Source organism: Poecilia formosa, unplaced genomic scaffold (assembly GCF_000485575.1).
Source record: "Poecilia formosa unplaced genomic scaffold, Poecilia_formosa-5.1.2 Scaffold158, whole genome shotgun sequence".
In the NCBI taxonomy this organism is placed as follows: Eukaryota; Metazoa; Chordata; class Actinopteri; order Cyprinodontiformes; family Poeciliidae; genus Poecilia; species Poecilia formosa.
This window is the reverse complement of record NW_006800097.1, coordinates 1,205,050-1,227,830: the sequence shown is the minus strand read 5'-3', so window position 1 is coordinate 1,227,830 and position 22,781 is coordinate 1,205,050. Positions and strand designations below refer to the sequence as shown.

The following is a 22,781-nucleotide window of genomic DNA, read 5'->3' as shown; positions in this document are numbered from 1 at the left end:
ATAAAGCCAAGATTACCTGGGTAAACACAAAAATAATTGTTTCAGTCATATTTTCAATCAGTCTGATATAAAATTAACACAACACATAAGAAAAATTAATATCACACAGAGTCAAACCCGTTGATGGGAGTGTGGGAGTCTGGGCAGAGCTGGGTACATTGGCATTTTCCTGGAGCAATAGGGCCTGAAGGGGGCGCTGCTGAGACAACTTAAAATAAAAGAAAACAGAATGAAATAATTACCAGCAATAATGTGCAGCTCTGACTAGCATATTTTTCACATACTCTGTACTGAAAATACAAATTTAGAAAATAAAAACAATTTCTCCCCTGTTGTTTCAAATGGACCAGAAAGGAAAAATAACCTACCCAAAGATCCACCACAATTATTGAGATGATGAAGAAATGTTTTAAAATGAATTAGTTTATTTCAAAATTATTTGCAGTCTCTGAGAATCAATGCTAATCTTTCTAACATCCTTCTTCTTGAATTATAGTTGAGATAAAACTAAGGAGGTTTTGTGTGGCTTTTTGCATGTGTATCATCAAAGCTGCTAAGGCTGGGAAACATTGCTCCTACAAAGGCAAGTCATAGAAAGAATTCAAGTAACTTTTTGTAGGTTATTTGTAATACACTTTACCATTTTTACCTTTAATAAAACATAATTATATCCTGAAATCCAGGTACCAGGCCCAAGTAGAGATCACTCCAATCTCCCATCTTTCTAAAGTCTAATTGATGGTGTATTAAATAAGCTCACTTACTTGCAGCATTGTGCGTCACCGGATGTGCCTGGGCACAAGATTTGCAGTGGAAAGTCCCACTTAAGTGATTTGCTCATGTCTGGAACACTGATGGCACTAATTAGAGCGCACAACAACAAAGAACTGTTGAAGTAACAATGTGCTATGCATGGAGCAGAGTGGCTAGAAAAAGCCTGGGATAAATCATGTTAAAATTTTTTAAAACAGCTTGTTAGTTGAGATAATTTCTTTTTCAATAGAGGTTTTTTAATTTGTAGTATATTTATTAAAGTACAGAAGGTTTTCCGGTTTTAGCATCTAAAATCATAATTCAGGTTTTACAGCTGAAATTATTTTTGTTATTGAATTAAATTTCTGCCTGTGCATGCTTGAGTTTTTTTCTGGGTACTTCTGCTTCCTTCCACAGCAAAAAAAAAAAAAAACAGTTTTAGTTTAATTGTCTGCTCTAAAATGTTGGTATGAGTGTCTGTCTGTGTTGCCCGGCACTGGCTGTACCTTTCCTCTCACCCTCATACTGAGCATGTATGTGACGGCAGTGAAAAGGACAACTCCGCTTTAACAGAAGAAATATTCCAGTGATACTTGCTATGTTAAAGACATTAAAGAACTAACGAAAGCAGCAGCTCCTTCTGAGGCTTCATTTAGGACAAAAACACTTTGAACCACTAGCAAAATCAATGGGATGAAAAATACATAACAGAAAGAGTAGCAGTAATACAATATTGTACAGGATTATTAAAAGAATCAGAGGACTGCAAAGACAGCAGATAGAGACTGAAAGCACAGAACAAATGACACAATGCCACATTTGTTCACCAGATGCCGTAGTGTAAATCACACGCAGCAGGTTTAAGACACAAACAGAATGTGTTAACAGGGGAGCACAGGTTAGAGTTAGTTAGATCATGTTGTTCCACCACTGGAATCTCTCATGCCTTGCTGGCTCGCACACTTGAGCATGTAGGTGGAGAGTGGCAGTGGTAGTAGGAATACATGTGTGAAAGTCAAGTGAATGTAGAAAAAAAGTGAGAATAAACTGAAGCAGGATATTCTGAGAGCACTGGGTTATTTTTCTATTTTTTGAACCTGCATGTGGGTGAAGAGTAACTTTCGTGTTCATGTATCTGTGAAGGTCTTTTGACTGCAAATGTTTAACACTGTTGGCTTTGCAAAATGGATTTTTTGTTGTTGTTGGTTTTGGAAAATTACCAAGACATCAGTTCTTGGGATTTGTAAATAATAACAACACTCTAATTTACACACTCCAGTGGTGTGAGATAAAATTAATAATGTAGAAGGATCTGATTTTTGACTGTAATGAAAATAATCACCTAACAAACTGCAGACAAAAAATGGCCCTATTTTTTTACCTATAGAGTTGCAAAGGAAATGGAAATAAAATGTTTCATTTCTTTTTGTTAAATTTTAAATGGGTCTTGGTCACATGCTGCTGGTCCCAGAAAACTTTAGAGCTTCTGCACTGGTCTGGGCCGTACAGTAAGCATGTTTCATAATCCTGTTAGGTTGAACTCATAACCCTCAGCCGGGCTAAATCCAGGTCTTTTCCCTGCTCTGACCTGTGTTGAGAGCCAGCCAACCAGTTAACCATTTTTATTATAACTTTTTGGTTAAGTAATTGTACTAATACCCAGCCTTGTGCTTAGATCATTAAAGCTGTTTGGTGGTGCCAGATAATCACTTTGATTTAAAAGTTGCTTTCCTAAATCAATATTGATTTAAAAATAATCATGTACAGTGCCTTGCAAAAGCTACTACGCCACTTGATAATTTTAGCCACAGGCTTTGATGGACTAACTAACACAAGGTAGCACATCATAGAATGAAAAGAAATGGACACAATGGAAAGGCCAACTTGAATTTGAATTTGGCACCCATTACTCTTATACCTCAAAATAAAATCTGGTGCAACCAACTGCTTTCAGAGATAATGTGATCACTAAATGTAGTCCATCTTGTGTTATTTTAGGATGGTGTCTATGCTTTGGTGTTTGACAGCAATGAACACTCTGGATCATACAATGAAATCACAATACAAACATCTCCAACTCTGTGTTGAGTAAATCACAGCTTTTCTCCCTTTTCAAATTGGAAGTTCACAAATCTCTCTTACATGCACTCACATTTTGAAAGCCATTGTTCTACTAAAACCCAAACTGAGCTGAATAGAAATTTGTCCCTGCAAAAGTATTTAGAGGAAAAGACAAGATTTGACAAGTTGGACATTTTACATAACAGCTCATTAAATACCAACAAGCTGTTAGGTCTTCTAACATTGCTTATTAATCAAATGCTGCTGATAGTCACATACTCTTGTTTTTTTAATGTTTTTAACACTATAATGCTGACCATGTTAGTTAATCTCCTGGCCTGTGTGAAACGTTTTATAAGATTTTGTTGCCAAAATATCTACTCTGACGCTCTCTTCAGAAACTCCTGTATCTACTTCAGTCTCAGCCACCATTTAAAAAGCTGGTGACTTCAGTTATGAAGGACAGGACTCAACCTTCCACATTACTTTCATCTATTTAGAGACATGTAAGGACGGCTTGGACTCATAAGTCTTAAATTGATGACTCATTAGTGTTCTTTGGAGTTTAGTTTCAGCAGAGCCTGACAGGGCCGTGCAGAGGCCACTAAAGGGGCAGGAGCTCAAAAAAAAAAAAAGGGCACATCTAACCGCCTTCTAGGACAGAATATTAACAAAGCCACACAGCTTTCAGAGTTTAATAAACAATGATAAATTACAAAATTGTGAGATATACAATCAAAGCTTAGGTAAATCTCTATATAGAGCATACAACTATGCATATGTAAGATATTTTATTAGTAATTTCTTTCTGCATATCTATTTTGTTATAGAAAAGTATTGCAATATCCAAACCCGCAATTTAGCAAGATATGTAAATCAGAGCTAGACCTCTAGACATATTGTCTTTACAGAATTACACTATTAAAAATATAAACAAGGGCACAATGCAACCTTTTAGTGGACTGTAATCTATAAAAAAAGAGCTGCCTGTTTGCTACACTTGCAGTTGAGATGAAGATGGTCCATTCAGGAGAGCAGAACTGCATCAAACTTTAATGTGGAACTGCAGAAAAAGGAAAAGCAAAAGCAAAAATTTAATTGTTAATGCATGTCACCATGAGAAAAGCCTACTGAGTTTAGCTTAAAAAAAATTGTTTTAAAATTAAAATCACACATTTTTGTCTCATGAAGTGAAACAATTATTTGCAAAAAAAACTTATTTGCGCATGTCAGAAATCTTTTCTTGATATTCTAAGTTTTTGTTTGTGACTGAAAGTTTTGCTTGTGATTCTCACATGACATGTGGGCAGGGCCCAAAATCGCAACAAAAGATTTCTGATGTGTGCAAATAAAAGTTTATGTTTGGCAAATAACTTTTTTAGTTCATGAGACAAAAATTAGTTTTTTTTGTTTTTTTTTTTAAACAAAACGTTTTGTTTTTAAAAAACAAATCATTACAATTGCAAAAGTTTTGATTACAATTTTATTTTACTTAACTGAAGTTAGTTTTTTCTCTTTTTTTCACTGAATAATTGGGGGGGGGAAGACTTCATATTCTGCGAACCAGACACTAAACTTACTTAAAGTCTGGTTTCAGTTTTGCCCCTTCATTAATGACTTTTATTACATACATTATAACTATCATGGTAATTCAGGGTGAGTTATTTTTAATACTAAATGAATATCCTTGTTGGTCTTTTATTTAAATGCTATTCTCCTTCAAGATACATTTACCTAACGCCAGAATGAATGCAACGTACATTATGCAGCAAAGGAAATTAGAAGACATATATCCATTATGGAGATGATCGGTTTTGGACGGGCGATGTGCCCCTATGGCATAAACAATACTGAAGAATGACTGATATCATTAACGATACAGGGAAGAAGCTTTTCAGTTATCTAGCTTTGCTAGCAAAGTCGTTAGCTAGCAGCTAGCTAATAGCACAACAGCAACCTAATGTCTGTATGATAAAAATACTGAACCGATAGATAAGAACAGTTTTTCCTCACCTGGCTGTCTCCTCCCGCTCAGTAGTTCTTCAGACAAAGAAAGACGCAGAGGCCTGTCAGTGTCTGTTGTATTTCATTACCTCTCTGCTTAAACCGCCACTCTGTGCTGAAGCAGAAACGATACTTCAACGTTTTCCGTCATCTGACAAGTAGCAAGTCTACTCCACTTTATTCACCAAAAACGTTTTTTTTTTTAATTCACCAAAAACTGTTCTGTAATCTGGAACGTTCGCTACGTTGAGCTTCTGTTAGCCGCCTTATCTCAGAGAGGCAACTGCGTCATGCGTCACGGGCAAAAGGTCAAAGGTAACAAGGTGACCGGAGGGTTTATTATGTTGTACAAAAAACCCCAACAAAAAACAAATAATCTTAGTACATGTTATTATGTGTCAGAAGAGGGCTTAGGAAATAACAATACAAAAAAAAAAAAAAAAAAAAAAAAAAAAAAAAAAAAAGAAAGAAAGAAATTTGACCAAAAGGGCACTTGGGGGCAAGGGCCCCCCCTGCACGTGCCTGGAGGTTTTCCCTTAAATAAAATTTGATTGGTTGATTGATTAACTTTGCTAGAGTAACTTCTTTAAATATCTTTGTATTGCAACATGACTGTGTAATATCAGTAAATAAAGTTGTTCTACGAAGGTTTCAGTGTCTTGATGAAGAACATCCTCCTCTGCATGAGCAGCAGAGGTACAAGGCTCAGCCAGAGGAATCTATTAATGGGGCAACTACTAGTTGTGAACTTCAAAAATCTCACCTACATGGAAGGGAAGTTCCCCTACTGAACTGTCACTCTTAGTTACTAAGCAGAGATCTGTGATTTTGACCCAAAAGACATTATATTAATTCTTGAAAGAGCGAGAACAGCAAACAGACATGCTCAGTGTCTGTTCAGTCTGATCTGTTCTAACTAGACAGGGTCACTGCCTTCTACACTTGGCTTATCAGAAGGTTTCTCACTGTGAGTTTGGGAAACAATATTTCTGACTCAGCATTGTAACTCTTAATTGGGATGACCTAACCTTGAACATCACAGAGCACTCCATCCTTGTCTTTTGTGGTACCTGCAGTACTTCCTGGCATCTGTAGGGTGAAAATACAATAAGCCTCACTGCTGCTGCTAGAGGTACTTAATAATATGCAAATTATTAAAATAAGTTATTTTCTAAAATTCCACTAATAATGGCAATGGATGGACAAAGTTTGCATGTGTAGTGCCTGACAGCCTGTTAGATCTTGAGGCCTCAGTTTGGGCTTAGGTCATACTTCTACACAGACAAGGGGTATGAATGCTTGAACTGCTTAATGACAGTAGAAGCTATATAGACAGAGGGATTTCAGATATGGAAAAAAGGGGGCAGAGTCAACATTTAGTGTAAGAAGCTTCCAGAAACACAAGCTGACTGAAATAAAATCCTCTTTTGTTCAATTTAATCAATTTCAGCTGAGCGCTTCTTGTGAGAAATCTCACAAAGGCATTTTGAAGTTGAAAAACATCATCTTGACAACACATGAAAGAAACCAATACAACCCAAAAATCTCAAATAAACAGAACCTGCAAGACTTCTGATTAAACACTCATCTTTATTCTGTTTTTAAAAACAGTTTGGAAATGACATTGCAATGTTGTGCTATGTTTCTGTGATGGTGTAAATACAGTATGCTGTTTTTGGTCTGCATCTTTGATTGACAACACTGAATAAACTCCTGCCAAATATTGCTGCAGGAGAAAGTAAGAAGTTGCAAACAAATAGGTTATACACAGAACTCCCCTGAAACTGCCAACAGCACACTTTACAAGATTAACAAGAAGTCCAGTTGTCAATTTTTGCTCTACAGTAATGAACATGTACTTGTGCACCAAATTGGCAGCTTCCACATCCAGATGCCCCATTGTGTCGGTGTAATCCCATCACCTCCTGCAGCACACAACGTCAGTGTTCTAACTCCCTGCATTCCTGAGGGATCAGGGCAGCTTAGTTTTACACCCTTCACTCCTCCCTACTTGTATGCCTCCCTTTCACATGGTGCCATCAATTGGTCATGGTCACTATTGCACGAGAGACTGAACAAAACCGGCCACAATTACAATTAAAAGGCTTATTTTAAAATACATTTTTGACCATTTTTTTTTTGCTAGTTAGTGCAATGAAATCAATAAAAATATGCAGTTTTTGTCCCAGTTTGAGAACAAGATTGCAGGTGAAAAATGGCAAATTATTTTGTTGTATATTCATGAGTGATTGAGTGTAATATTTAAATTATTCATGCTGCTAGGGTATTAACAATCCAACAATACACCTAAAAAATAATCAGGGATTAAATAAACATAACCTTGTGATGTTCTGCTAAGTCAGTGGGAAGCAAGAACATGCTCTTTAGAAGTATATTCTCTAATTTTTAATCTAATTCTTATAATTCCTAAAGTAACACCATGTGTTGGGACTTGGCTTTAATAATTTTTTCCTACTGTATCAAACCTATTTACAATGCCTATAAAAACTACTCCTGAAGATAAAAGTTATAACCTGATATAGACAGATTTTCATATGTGGTACATTCCTTCCATTTCTTCATTAATTTAGCTGAACTCTAGGGGTTGTACTGGGCTTTAGAGATTTTCTGTATCCATCCCCTGAATTATACTTTTCAATAACTTTATTTCTGACTTGCTTGGAGTGTTCTTTTGTTTCTATACAGTAGTGTTATGCAGGAACACTCATTAACTTGTGAATGGACTTTCCAGACACACTCACTGCACTCAGCTGACCTTCATTCTACTCATTGTGAGACTACCAGCACCAATCAGCTGGACCTGTACTGAAATAGTACAATTTAAATATCTATATGGAATCTATCTATATGGAATCACATAATTAAAGTCATCATTAATCAATTATCATTGATTTGTAGGAATCATTTTTCACCATGACATTGTTTTTATCATTTTGTTTTGTTCAAAAAGCTACATTTTGTTGATTATGTGGAAACAATAAAAAAAAGTGTTAAACATTCAAGGAGGTGAGTACTTTTTATAGGCAAGATAACTGTGACTTCTGTGCACCATCACACACATACTATTGCATATATTATAGGATAATAGCTGCAGTAATTAGAAATGTCAGAATAATCTAACCAAAGACATTAATGCCAAGTGATGAGTCAAATAATAATAATAATAATAATAATAATAATAATAATAATAATAATAAGTAGAAGAAGAATCAGTTCATACCAAAAGGGTATAAAATTTGTAAGAGATCTATGTATTGCACAGTTCTGCATGAGCACGGAATAAATAAAATGTCTGAATAATCTGAGTCATGCAAGAGGATTTATGCAACAGTAAACATTTCAAATATACATATTCAAAACTTTTCACAAACTCGTGTTTATCAGCTTTACAGTGTGATTTGCATTTTATTCCCTTTCTACACCAATGACTGTTCTCCTGTCCACTAAAATAACGCTACTGTAAAGTTTACAGATGGCACTCATCCCTGCTCCCCAGGGATGAGTCCTGGTGGAGCAGCTGGCCAGATGGAGCAGCTGGTCTGGTGGAGCAGTTGGCCAGGTGGAGCAGAGACAACAATCTGGCCCTTAACACACAAAAATCTAAGCAACTGGTTGTGGATTGCAGGAGGCACAAAACTAGCATTCGTTCACTCATCACAGATGTGGATTGTGTGAAGAAGTTCTCAACCTTTCAGTTTGTGGATGTTGAGGTAAAGGACGATCTGACCTTGGGTGTCAACAACATTTCACAATAAAGGCCTGGAGGAGACGTCACTTTCTGAGACTACACAGATTTTTATGTTCCATGCAGCAGAATATGTACTTTAATCTCATTGTTATTAAAATAAGTATAACAATGATGTTTTCCATTGGCAACCCAGTCCCTATCCATCATAAGTACCAAACGGAAGGTAGAAGTTATTTTCACAAAATATCATGACAGTAATAAACAAGCTAATATATTTTCCAATTAATTGTGGACTGAGCACTAAGAATAACTAAAACCCACTCACTTAATAACTTTCCTGCTGTATTTAATGTGTCTGCTCAGGCTTAGAGGGAAGGGAGGCAACTCTTTCTGCATGACTTGCCTCCCTGTCCTTCATTTTTGAGTTATCCTCTTTTCTCACTTTTTCCTTTTTTATCCTTATTTTCTACCCCTCACACTGAGTCCTCTATCTTTGTGTGTCTGACCTTCTTGCATGCACTTGCACCACCTAATCACAATGCCAAGCATATCTGACTGCAGTGTTTTCTTTTCTTCCCAGACAACAGGAGGACAAGACACTCAGAGGCACCCTAAACAGATGGAAGACTTAATAAATCTTTGGACCAAAGAGCAAAGCAAGACCGTTAATGATTTTTTTTTCTATAAATGATCAGCTAATAGCAGTTGTTGGCAACATTTTGGGTTTTTAGTTATCCCCCTGTGCAGTGTAAAATGACAATGAAAAAATGCTTTTTTGCTGACCGTTTTGTTCCAAGAAATGTCAGTGTGCTAGTTCGCAGTAACCAGTCTTGCTCCAGGAAAATGTTAAAATATATGTTTGGAAGTGTTTGATTTGAAAAATTATAGAATTTCAATAGGGTTATATCTTTCTTTTGAACAAGGCCCAAGTAAGCTATAAGTGTAAACATTCTTAATTTTTTCCATTGCAAGAGAAATGTGGTGTTGAAATAATGAGTTTATATAATTGTATCTGACATTTCTTACTGGGAAAAAAAATATGTAGAAAAGATTCGTACCTGGCTATGGACAGAAATCCAGTATAAAGCAACCCTAAACCTGATCATTCTCCAAGTGTATACTTTACAGATCAGCATTCACACATCTTGGTGCCCCTTGTAGCAAACTTGACAGAGTGCTTGTGCCTGCGTCAGCAGGCAGAGGAGTATCAGGTTTTCACTGTCTGGTGCAACTGATTTCTTCACCCTGACACTGGACCATGTGAGCCCACCAACATCCCACCGGCTGTGATACTTGTCTTCGAGGTGTTGACTCTACTATTGCCTCTTCAATCACCAGAATGGTAGTGGGAGCTGCAGACATGAGACCATCAGCCAGGGTTGAGCTGACACAACCCCCTCCCGTTACAGGCTTTTTTCCCTCAGTCGGCTTTATAGTCATTAACAGGTGGGGGGCAAAAATAGCTATGGAGAAGTCACATGCACGCATGTACACACAGTTACAGAGACGGGGTTTGAGTGGGTGCAATCTGATACGATTTCAAGTGTATTTAAAATGGGAAAAAATGGAAAAATCATTCTGCACAACTGTTGCAGTGAGAATAAACAAACGGATTGACTTACAAAAGCTTCAGAGTGGCTGTGTACCTCACACACGCAAACACATTTTAGGCATTTAGTTTTGGGGAAACTGAGTCTTTTAGCTAAAAGAGAGGAATGTGCATACACTTCCTCAAACAAATACCAACATATATTTTCTTCTTGAAACTATATGCAAATGTGCACCAGAAAGTACACTCACGGAACATGGAAATTACCACAGAGCGTGCTTTTTTCAGTGTGTATACGCACACAGTGGCATTTAACTTGTATTATTTTTCAACCCCTCCAGCCCGGCAACCTATCCTGCTTCAGACGTAGCACCAAGCTACTTTGACCTCCACCCCTTTCCCACCCTCTGTCACTCCCTCTCCTCTCCTCGCCTCACCTCGCCCCACCTCGCCCTCCGTCACTCCGAGCAGAACCACACACACAAAAAGCAGGTCAGCAAACAGGTCAGCTACCTCGTTAATGTCATTGTTGTGATATTTGTGAAGTGACGGCGAATATTGTGAGGCACGCTTGCAGCAAGTGTTAAAGTGTGACAAAATAAAAGTAATGGGTTTAACTTTGGCATGGTGGTGTTTTTTTTAGCTTCTCAAATCTGTTTTGTGTGTATGGGAGGGCAGGGCTTGGAGCGAAAAAAGCCGCTGATCATCATTTTCAAATGCTGCCTGCAAATAGTGTTCACGGAGCCTACAGTCTATGAGATGTGGTTCAAAAACCCCATGGAGCTTTTTATGTTTGTGAGATCTTCACGTGGATTTGTTAATGCAGTTTTTGGAGGTTGTTTAAACCTACAGGGAGCTTTTTCTTGGTTTTCCAATTTGTCCTACTGGATGCCTTATAAGGAGCACGATTACCAGCTTTAAGAGGAATGGGGAGAATATTTTATTCTTACATATGCTTAGCCGGTACAAATACTCTTTTCAACACTCTAATGCTCTAAACCACCTGCATCAGTCTATAATAAGCTGCAATGAAAGGTGTGAATACTTTTTGGTGTTGTTGATGACTACTGCTGTGCATTTGTAAACCCAGGGGATGCGTATTTATCACTGTCATTATGATAAAGGAATGCTGGTTGCATTTTTAGCACTAATTAAGAAAGTATGCAATGGTAAATAACTATTGCGAAAATAGAACCGCTCATTTTTGTTTTACATTTGGGAAAAATGACCAGGTTGATTTGAACTCAAATGCCCAGTAAAATGCTTTAAAGAAAGACACAGATTGATTTATTGCAGAGTTTTAAATTCTTTCTATCTTGGTAGCACGATTTGCTCTTATGGTTGTCTTTAGGCTCGACATTAAAAGCATTGTTGAGGCAAAACAAAAATAAGTTTTTTTTTACTTTTAGATTTTCACACAGTTGTTTTGGTTGCAGTTTAGTAGTTTGGTGGAACTCCTGTCTAGATATTCTTCCTTACATATTAATTATTGTACCTGGCAACACTTCACCTTGAGGTGTAACCAGGAGCAAGACTTCAATTCTTGACAGTGGTATGCAAATAGTTTTTGCTTTGTTACATTTTTGTACCATAGTGTAATGAAGGCGGTCTCATGTTTCACTTTGCTAATGTTGGTGTGATGCTAGACATTGAGAAGCTGTAAAAACAGTGAAACAACACTGTAGTTGTACTAGACAGATACAGTATTGTGTAAAACTTTTCAAGCCCCTTCAACTTTCCATATCTTGTCCTGATGCTACTAAATATGTTGATGTTTTTACTGTAATCTTTGTCTTTAGAAGGAACCTAAGTGGTAATCACAGTGTCAGTTAGTCTCAGTATAAATAAACCTGCTCTTTGAAAGCATCAGAGGTTTTTTTCGGTGAACAAACACCATGAAGACCAATCAATACAACTGTGAATAAATATGCAGGGTTAGTTTATTTAACAATATTTAAATCTCATTTTACAAAACTATGTTCAAATCAAAAATGAAAAGTGGCACAACTGTGAATTTAGGCCAGAGTAAGATTGCATTTATCAAACATAGAACCAAGAAAACAACTCCTGTAGTTTTTATGATATTATTGCAAATCACAGATAGCTTGTTTCCTTTTACAATCCTGTGCTACCGAGTTGATCTTTCATATAAAGAAACTAAATAAAACACCCTGAAATATGAGGTTGTGATGTGAATTTTTTTTTGGACAAAAGCAGTGTGATTATTATTTTTGTGATAATTATTTTTGCAAGGTACAGGACACAACTGATAAAAAAAAGCAGGCTTGATTGTTTGCCAAATTCTTCAGGAATGTTACACATTGTGAAAAATGTGCAGTTAAAATAATGTGTTGTTTTTGGTATTGTCACACTTACTTGGAGCTTTCAGAGCACCTCTGAAAACTTGTGCCGTTACAGCTCTTTATGTTGTTAACAAGACAGATGCTGCTGCGTCGGTAAAGGATTGTGGTCTCCCTGGGGGATGTGTTTCGTTCTTCCAAACAACAAAAACGATTGAATGTCAAGTCTGTTGTCACTACATCCGTGTGGAATGCAGCAGCACAGCTGCTTCATTTACAGAACCAGCAAGAAGTGTTCCAGATTCAGCGTATCCATGCAGCAGTTACTCAGAAAGTCTCAGAAAAACAATGTAAAAGCCTTTGACTTGACAATGACTTCTATTTTACAAATGGTTTCAGAATATATAATGAAGGTTATAAGCTGAGAAGCTTTATTTAAAGATTGTTTATATCTATTGTTTTAACTTTACCTCCTAGCACATTGAATCAAACTAAATTTATAGGAATTTGCAACCAAAATTACAATAAAATTACTATAATGCAACTACACACCCATAAAACTTTTTAACTTCACCTTGATGCATTTGAAATACTTTTTAGCATTTTATTGTGTCGACTTTGCACATTTACAAGCAATGTTTTCTTTTTATGTCAGTCTCAATGTAATTTTACAGACAGTATAGTAACCTAACCTTCACTTTAATTAACTTACTTGTTAACATTGAATGTAATCACATTGTAATTTAATCTCAGTATGCTATATTTGTCTTATGGGAGTGGGGGGTTAGTTAAGAATGAGCTAACATTGTTAATATTGATGTTTCTATTTTACCATAATCTTTGACTCTATTTTTACCGTTTTCTTTGCTCTTTTTCCAATCCTGTTTCCAGTAGCCTTTCTGCCTTCTGCACTCCAACGGTACTCAAGTACCAGAAACACTCCTAAAAACTCCCCTGTAGTCTATTTTTGCATTTTTGTATCATGAAGTACCTCAAACTAATCTTTTCTGAACCTTTTGTATTCTAAGACTCAATGTTATGCGTCAGATACATCTGTAGAGAGGGATTCTTACCCCCATTTTTTTATTTCCTGGACAATCACAAATTGAGAGTAAATAATCCATTTCCATTTTTATCCCTAAAAAACTACAAATCAATTCAACCACCCAACGGACTGAGATTTATAGCTGGGACTGCGCTCTGTTTTAAACAAGATGTGGTCAACTTTTTTTCTGACTGACGAGGAGGGCCGCACCGTGGCCCCGGGAACAGCAGCAGCAGGTGGAATGGCTGCACCAGGAGGACCAGCACAAGGCGCAGGGGGCCTGGCCAGTTTGATGGGTGGACGCAGCACCTTTGGTGGGAACAAGAGACGCAGGACAACATCAGCTGGACATGCCATGAGTGAAGCCCAGGAGGGAAAGGTGAGAGGCTTTGGATAGTGTTCATGTATTTTTCTAGTAGTTTGAAATTTTCTTAAATTAAAACAATAATAAATTAAAACAATAATATTGTTTGAAACACCAGCTCTAAACTGTAGTGATAGTGCTTGTAGTACTATATAAGGCCACTGACCAATATGTACCAATACTGTTTGTGTGTTATTGGTTGATTCTTTGCAGTGTCTCAGTAATAAGTTTGAATGGTTTCCGCCCCCCCCCCCTCCCCCAACATTGGCTTTGTGGATAAACACTGTAACGTCACTGTACATTTTATCAAGATCTTTCAAAGATTTATTTTGATTTTGTCTGTTTATGTCTACAACTTCAGGTTTTTTCTTGGTCATAGCAAAATATGCAAAAAATAAATCAATCAATAAATAGAATAAGTTAACAAGTGGATGACCAAAGTAATCAGGCCTAAAAAGCTAAATTATTTACAGCAGAAAAAATGATATGGGTGCTATGTTAGCAAAGTTATCTTTCTTGGACTTGTTAGTAAATTTTCTTTTATCTTTTTGTCAAATCAAGCTATTGTTTTCTGTTTTGTGTAGACAATCAATCATGGAATCAAGCATGTCAAGCAAAACAAAAAATACTTTGAAAGTGATTATGTTCTGCACTTACATTAATTGCAGCTCCTACCAAGACTGCCATGAGGCTTAAGGAAATGAGAATGAAAGCTATCATCAAAGTCAGACTTCAGAATGACGTGGAAAGTCAGATTTGTTTAGTCCAGCTGACCAACCCTAGTTGGTTTTCAATCAATTTCTTACACCCAAAGAAGGCAGTGTGGTCATTTTTGGTTATTCAATTTGCATACTATGAATTACAATCAGGAATATCAATGATTGTCAGAGAGCTGAGCCGTTCAGGCACTAGAAAGGAAGCCATGATTTGGCTACAGTAAGCACCAAACTGATGCTATGTTGTGATATGTGTAGGAGTGAAGGACATGAGGCCTTTTCTAATGTTATTTTCAGTGTAGAAGCATAGAAGTAGCAATGTTTTTTGCCATTTCTTAGCTGGACTGAAAGAGAGTTTTATTCAACAACTGAAGACTATATATATTCCTGAGAATATAAATACATACACCAAAATTGCATTTGTCAAGCATTATTAAATACCCAGAATCAATCAATTTGAAGATAGTGCAATGCTGAAAGTAATGCAAAAGAGGTAGCTCAGATGGTTGGAGAATTTCAATTGTAGCTTGGGTTAGGACTTTGTAGGTAATGAATGAGTCAGTTAAAACTATTCAATGGTTGTCAAGTTGAATATGAAATAATACTGAAGTGACTCTGTGTCAGAACTGATATATCAGTGATGAGCACAATCTGAAGGATAATGAAATAGAAGTCAGCAATGACAACTGAAGTGCTGCCTTTAGCATCCAGATTGTGTTTTTCTTTATTTGTTAAACAAACCTTTTTCAGTGTACAGTATTAATGTTTTACATAACCATTGCCTTATAAACCTGGTTTACTTTTCTCACAGGTAAATGTTAACTTCACATACTACCCTTTTCACATATTCAACCTACACTTGGATAAAGACAACCATGGGAGAGTGTGTCAAACAGGATAAATCAACAGTTTTAAAGCTTCACTGCATGTAGCTCTATATTGACTGGCGTAATAATCAAAATGTACACTGATTTTAACTTAATACCAATCAAAAATAAAATTACAAGACTTACAAAACAAATACAGAATTTAACTTAGCATTGTTTCAACTTTAACCTCAATTCCCACACTTCATGAACAAAGAATACTTTCTCTACCTTTAACGTTGGCTGGACTCACTTTACGCTCATGCTCTGAACTACTTTATGAGTCAACGAGCAACTAGAACTGAATATTATTCAAACAAAAGCAAAATAAAACTCCTAAAACATAGAGTTAGTAAGATATCACGGCATTCTCATGACCTCCCCCCCGCAGAACTTTCCCAGCGCGGGCTAGCATACTGCCAAATTTATCCTCACCTGATAAAACTGGCAACTACTAGCAAAACGGTGCACAAAAACCGTGACACAGTGCTTTATTATGGTCATATAAGTGGTAAATATCTTACAGAGTAGTCTTGGTGTGTAATAAATAATAAAATAATAATAAAATAGAAGTCAGCAATGATGACCGAAGCGATACCTTTAGCATCCAGATTGCGTTCGAGGCAAACCGGAAGTCCGCCCCAAAACCAACCTGGAAGCAACGCCCCCAAACAAAGGTTCCGCTTCGCCACTACTGCTCCCATCCCAACCTCAGGAAAGCATTATAAATGCAGGCAGATTAACATGCTGAACTGCAAACAAAATATAATTAGTTCATTTTGAAAAAAATAAAATAAATTATACATGAAAATATTTCAAAATTATAAAACAACCAAAATAATGTGGTGGCATTTTTAGGTGCACCATATTATGAACATATTGTAAGTGAGATGGCACTTGAAAGATGCCTACAAGAGACGTAAAAAAGAGAGAAAGAATTTCAAGTCATTTATAAATACATAAATTCTGATTTATTGTGTTTTTCTCATAAGATCAAGCTGGCATTTTTTGTGGCCATAGTTGGTGTCGTCCTGACAGTCCTGGGAGTCGGGACAGAGTTCTGGGTGGAACTGGCGCCCCCAAAGAATTTTTATAACAATCAGGTAAAACATCAAACAGCACTTCCATGACTTCTGATTTAAAAGTTAAAAAATAAAGCATGTAACAGGAGGTCAGCATCAGGAAGAGGAAAAACCAAACTGAAATCTATTTATTTATTTATTTTTTATTTTTTTTATTTATTTATTTTTTTTTTTTTCCATGAGAGCCTCACCTGCCTCCCCTGACCGCACGTCCCATTTTTTTTTTTATTTATTTATTTTTTTTTTTTTTCAAAACAGAGACTGACCCTGCTTTATGTCTTGTGTTGTCTGGTTTTTATTTTACAGACATGCCTGACAGCTCACTATGGTCTGTGGAAGGGGTGCACTAAGACTCTGTGGGTGTCTGATATCGACCCAGAACGTGAGAGCTGTGGACCTGCGGAGCTGCCTGGAGGTGACTTAAAGATATCTGACTACTTGGATGGGTTCATGGGGATATTTTTGATGGCTGCATGTTCTGTTTGAGGAAGTGAGGTTCAGGCAGATGACTGACAGGCCAACTGGCCGACTGTGAAACCCAATGGACAGCTCAGCTTGAGGGAGTGAGTAAGCTTGTCTGAGAGGTCCACCTGACTTTCTGGCCTAGACAAATCACGTCTGGCTCATAGTGTGACAGCGATTTGTCTGAATAGTTTGGATGAGTAACTGGCTGAGTCACTGTAACCATGTCAGGTTGAAATGATCCTCTCTTTCTTCATAACAGGTACAAAAATACATGAGCTTCTGACTAGGCTCTCTTTGCAGTCAACAATTCAAAAATTGTTAACTCTTGTCCCATGAAAATGATGTTTAATGGAGAACATAGGAAACATCAGACAAAACCAACATTCCAACTTAGAAAACAGAACGTTTTGTTAATGGTTTCATTAACTGATATAATGGACATACTGATTTCTGTAAAGTTTCTATATTTTTTTTTCCTTCAAGTTTTTTATATAATATATGTTAAAATCACAATTTAGTTATGCAATCGCACACAATTATTTTTTTATTTCTCCCAAATAAATCAGTGTTAACTAATTTTACTATCTCACAGCTTTATATTGTCTTACTTTTTCATTATGTAGTTACTCTGATCCAAATCACTTTAAAGGTTTCTGTTTTATATTTTACCCAGAAGATTATTAGGGATGCACTAAACAGTAAATCCGTTTTCCATGACCCATTGAATATCATTCAAAAGGTAACTCATTTCAGTAACTAAATTCACAAAGTGAAGCACATTATATAGAATATTTACACATGGACATGGTTTTCAAACCCTTTCTTTCTGTTAATTGGGGCAATTTTCCATCTCCAGGTAATAAAATATGAGATTATATATATTATTGTTATAATATTACATCAGACCAATAAAAAACTTCATGAAAAGTACCTTTTTTCTACTTTTTAATTAAATAAGCTAACTACAATTGTCCCACTTTGGTAGAAAACAGATTTTTAAATTATTATTGATCCAAAACCATAATAAGTATGAACATAGGTAAAAGATGTAATTATTATCTTCACTACAAGTTGTACCTTCATCTTACTTGATGTCGGGATTTGAATTTTCCCAACCGTGGAGCAGACACTGGAACTCTGATGGCTGATGAGATATGAAAAACGCACAGCAGAACACTTTGAGGACGAGGCTTTCATCAGACTAATTAAGAGTGATGTGTGTGTGTGTGTGTGTGTGTGTGTGTGTGNGGTGTGTGTGTGTGTGTGTGTGTTTGCTTAGTGCGAGGGAACAGATAGAGGTGTCAGAATCAATTTGACTGCCAAACACTAATTGTTGTAACACATCATCTGAACAGCAGAATACAAATTGTACAGGAAGCTTTAGGTTGTCACCTTGAGCTTGTCATTGACGCTCATGGCTGATTATGGTTGATGGAGAACAATTAAAATCAAATTGTACAGGGGTGGGATGTGAGAGAAGATGTGAGATGTGGCTCCTTGAATTTCAATAAGATGTTGATCAAGATTGCCTGCCGCCAATGCTTGTTACCTGGCAGAGTCTGTGTCCATGTCAGTTACAGTAAGCTGTTCTTCCTTTTACTGCTGCAGAATCCAACTGCACCTACTTCAAATTTTTCACCACGGGGGAAAATACTGTCATGTTTCAGAAGACAACACACAAAAGTGAGTCACATAATGTCCCACCTCATCTACCCACATCCTACTTTTTCATTGTTTTTTTCCCACATACCTCTAAATACCTGCTTTTTTTTTTACCTTTGACCCTCCTCTTTTGCTACTATTGTCTTCTTCTCCATCATCTCTGTTCCCCTCTTTATCGCTCTGTTTTTTATGTGCTTTCCTTCACCTCTTCGCCTCACTCTTTCAGGTTGACTATTGTCTGCACTCTGAGTGCTTAATATGTATTCCACCCACACTGTTTGAGTGTCTCTGCGCTGCTGTCTAACCTCTCATTTTCTCTGGCAGTTTCATAATGTATTAAGATTACACAGTGCCATAGACTGAATAAAGAAAGACAGACGTACATATAAATCACATTGGTGCCTCATCCCTCTTGCTCTGTTGGCCTCCATGTAGTAATTTTGATAAATATAGTAGGGATAGCTGATTTGTTATGCTTTAATGGTGTATTCCTCTTCCTGTGATCAGATTTGAATGTGGCTGCAGCAATGTTGGCCCTTTTCAGCCTTTTCCTGATGGTGATGGGAGCCATCTGCATCACCATGGCTCTCAGTAAGGAGATTCTCTTCTTTCTGAAGCCAGCATCCATATGTTTTATCCTGTCAGGTCAGTAAAGGTAGCCACAGACTAGTAGAGTTTATATGAATTATTAAACTAAATGTTATTTTTTTTAGAAAATAAGCTTTTTTCTCATATCCTGTTCTGGTCTTTCCCTCCTACAGGAGTTATGGTGCTCATAGCTCTGTTGGTTTTCCACCAGTCTGTCCTATCTTTCTTGGCCAGTGACCACACGGTTCCTCTCCACCATGAGCTCTCCTGGTCCGTGTCGTGTATCGGCTGTGCAGGCGCTGTTCTCATTGTGGGTGGAATCCTCTTCCTGCTGCTGGCGCTGCCCTGTAGCCCGTGGCAGAGGTGTCTCCCTCATAAGGAAGGCAGCAGCTAGTGGCTTTTAGGTGAAGATTTCTGCACTTTACCTGCTGAAAGGAAGGAGGAGTGGAAAGGTGAGGATGTTTCCCTCACACATCCAAGCAAAAAGATCACTTTCTCTGTTTACCACAGAATTGAAACAGTAGAAACTTTTTAGATATTTAGTATTTAGGAAAAAATAGCAAGGACTATTTTCATTTTAAAAGATGAATTTGAGTTAAGGTCACAAATATCTAGGGGATGCATCAAACACCTCCTGGCTGATACTGATATTCAATCTTTTGAGGTCTGACCTGCTGATTCAAACACTCTTAGTAATACAAACTAATTTGTGTAAACTCTGTTTCATCAGTTAACTTTCTAGTGAGACTTTTAGGTCAATCAAATTCATTTTAAATATTTGTTTACAAACTATCATGTTAATATTTTGTTGCTTAATATATGTTTAATACCTTTACCTTTACAAACTCTCCTAAAAGACAAATTCGAAATTCTGTGTACATTATGTCTTCTAAATACAGAGCAGAGTATTGCTAAGTCTGACGAATGCAAACAAAGTACAACTATTTGCTTGCATTTTGTTTTTATTATCTATGGCTGCAGCAAAACCCTTAATAGGTTGCCACATAAGTTGGTAGCAAAAAACATTGGAAAATAATTTGTGATGAGAATCAGAATAGACTGGAATGACATGCAAAACTGCCGCATCATTACGACAGCTGTCAACAATGACACAATGGCTCCAGTCAAACAAGTTAGCCCCGCCATGCCTGCGCATGAAACATGATCTCAGGGATATTACAACAACAAACAAACAAACATTTAAAGGGCAGCTAACAATTAATTTCTGCACAGATCACTAAATTAGGCCCTACACACTGTTTACTGTGTGGAGTACTTACTGTATTGCTTCTGTATTAACATGCTGCATAGCTAGTTGAGGTAATAGCAACACAATGTGGCATATATGAGTAGCAAACATGTTAAGAAAACAATCAAATAACAAACTTTAAGTAAAAATATACATGGTCTTGCACCAGGTTGAGTTCTCAAGATGACTGTTTAATTGTAAAGTTACTGGAAAAGAAATATACATCTTGCCAGTTGTTTGAATTTTATCTAAAATAACTTAGAGCTGTAATTGGAGGCAAATGAATTGTTGTATTCCTCATCATTAAATTTATATTCATAACTACATCATTTGGAATAAGATTATGTCAGTCAAGCAGATCCTTTGCTATTTGGATAAATAGCATATTAATTTGCAGTACAGGATAGAATATAAATATAGTGACCTTTCTGACTAGATTTGTGTGGGAAACATGTGAATATTGTCTTATAAACCTACAAAGTTTGGAGGAAATGCACTGTTGGATTTGTTACTTACCATTAAATGGCATCTGGAAATTTGACAATCTCTTAGGCTTATGTTTCTGATTATATATTTCAATAAAAAATAAGGCAAACTTAAATTCACAGTAATTCCAGTCACTGGTTTTAAGGTTGTTAAATTCCTCAAAGTTTTACATAAAATGGTTGTATTCAACTACGATGTTTTTTTCTCCTAAATATGCCAATATTGAAAATGTGTTATATGAAAATATTTGGCTTTGCCAGCTGTGTTGATTTGACTGCATTCTTTTGAACTTTTCTGTTTTTCTTCTTGTTTCTGGTCTTCACACTTGACAAATCCTGATAAATGACAACATCAATATGAACAAAAACTTTCCTTATGAAACAAACAGTACATTGACCTCCAAACTGAGAACCTCAGTTAGAAAACATTTTTTGTTTTGTTTTGTTTGTACTTCCTAACTTTTGCTGTGTTACCTTTTGTTTTTGTACATTTGATGTTAGGTTGATGATTATAAGAGCAAAGATCATCAATGACTATAAAACTACTGACAGGTGACTGTAACATTGATCATCCACAATGTTGATACTCTTCTTACATGTCTTACTTAAACAAAGCTATTGTACATAAAAGAATTACAGTGCTGCCTGTCAAAGCAAATCAGTTAATTTCTAGGAATCTAATAAACACAATACATTCAGCACAATGTCCACATCTTGCACTGGGATAAACATTTTATTTAGACAATGCTTTGAAAAAGATTTTAATGTTTTGGCGTTTATAACCCCCTTATGCTGAATATAGTTACACTGTTCACATTTGTATGCCCTGAATACTAGTTTGCAGTCTTTTGATTTTTTGTCATAGAATCCTGTTGGCGCAGTGCAGTGGATAAAATCAAAGCAAAGAAAACATTAGTAAAAATATTAGCCCTCCTTCTCATTCAAAGGAAGATCCAAATGTGTTCTTTTAATACTTTATGTGACTAACCAAACAGATATTGATTAGTTGAAGCCCTCCATACCAAAGTAATGTCACTGTCGGTTCTCAATAATGTTGTACAATGGATACTATTAAATACTACACCAGGTTCAGGGTTTCCTTTAGAGTTGCATGAGACCTTAGTAAAAATCATTTAAACCTATACTTTCTTCTGTTATAATTTCAAGATGTAAACTTTTTAGTTTTTGACTTAGATGTAGACACTTTTTCATTTTGAAGTAATGAACTAGCAGGGAATGCTCGCCTTGGTGTTCAAGTATATTAAGCCTCATCTGTAAATACTAAAACAGAAAAGAAGAATCCAAAATGTGTGTGTTTCTGGTTGTTGTACCAAACCCATACATAGCACTGGCATCAAAACCAAGGAATATACCAGACTCACTGTGTTCTATTTAGTTGTTAGGATATTTGGTTTCCTATCTGACTTACTCCATTGAGTCCTGCTGTTGTTCCACCTTTTGACATTTTCTTAGTTTGCAACTGCTTAGCTGTTTGAGTTATCCCAGTTGTATTTTCATAAACCAGGGTTTGACAGTTTGTACTGTTATAGTGATGCTTGATATCTGTCTGATAGCTTTCTATTAGTCAAATTATGCACTGTATGTTAACCATAAGAACAAGTACATTCATTTTCAAATGAAGAGTTGGATAAATACAATAGAAAACATTGTTAGATGGTGAAAATGTGGAAGCTGTGAGATGTTACCATGTTTTTTTTTTTTTAATTTAAGCTTTTTTGTTTTCTGATGATTTATGTTAGCACTCATAATTCTCAATGCCTGGATAGAGCGTGCAAAATCTCTGCACCTTTTTTGATCTGAATCAATTGAGTATGAATGAGTTCATTTTATTATTAAACATGACATGAATAATTAATATCGTC

General features: G+C 36.4%; 1 protein-coding gene across 5 annotated transcripts; it reads left to right on the top strand.

The window, feature by feature from the left end:
- The first annotated feature begins 10,456 nt into the window (after positions 1-10,456).
- Positions 10,457-22,774, top strand: LOC103146435 (voltage-dependent calcium channel gamma-6 subunit-like). Of its 5 annotated transcripts, none has more exons than XM_016677565.1 (7): positions 10,457-10,580; positions 13,271-13,800; positions 16,360-16,470; positions 16,756-16,864; positions 18,523-18,597; positions 19,084-19,221; positions 19,338-22,774. In XM_016677565.1, the coding sequence occupies exons 2-7, from the start codon at positions 13,591-13,593 to the stop codon at positions 19,556-19,558; spliced, it is 864 nt and encodes a 287-aa protein (XP_016533051.1). In that variant the 5' UTR covers positions 10,457-10,580; positions 13,271-13,590; the 3' UTR covers positions 19,559-22,774. The 5 variants fall into 5 exon arrangements, with proteins under 5 accessions (XP_016533051.1, XP_016533049.1, XP_016533050.1 ...); XM_016677563.1 differs by having other exon boundaries at positions 13,268-13,800; XM_016677564.1 differs by having other exon boundaries at positions 10,459-10,568; positions 13,268-13,800.
- The last annotated feature ends 7 nt before the right edge of the window (positions 22,775-22,781 follow it).

Coding starts and splice junctions, on each gene's coding strand:
- LOC103146435 (XM_016677565.1), top strand. CDS start 13,591: ATGTGGTCAACTTTTTTTCTGACTGACGAGGAGGGCCGCACCGTGGCC. Junction 16,471..16,755: donor AGAATTTTTATAACAATCAG/GTAAAACATCAA, acceptor TTTATTTTACAG/ACATGCCTGACAGCTCACTA. Junction 16,865..18,522: donor ACCTGCGGAGCTGCCTGGAG/GTGACTTAAAGA, acceptor TTACTGCTGCAG/AATCCAACTGCACCTACTTC.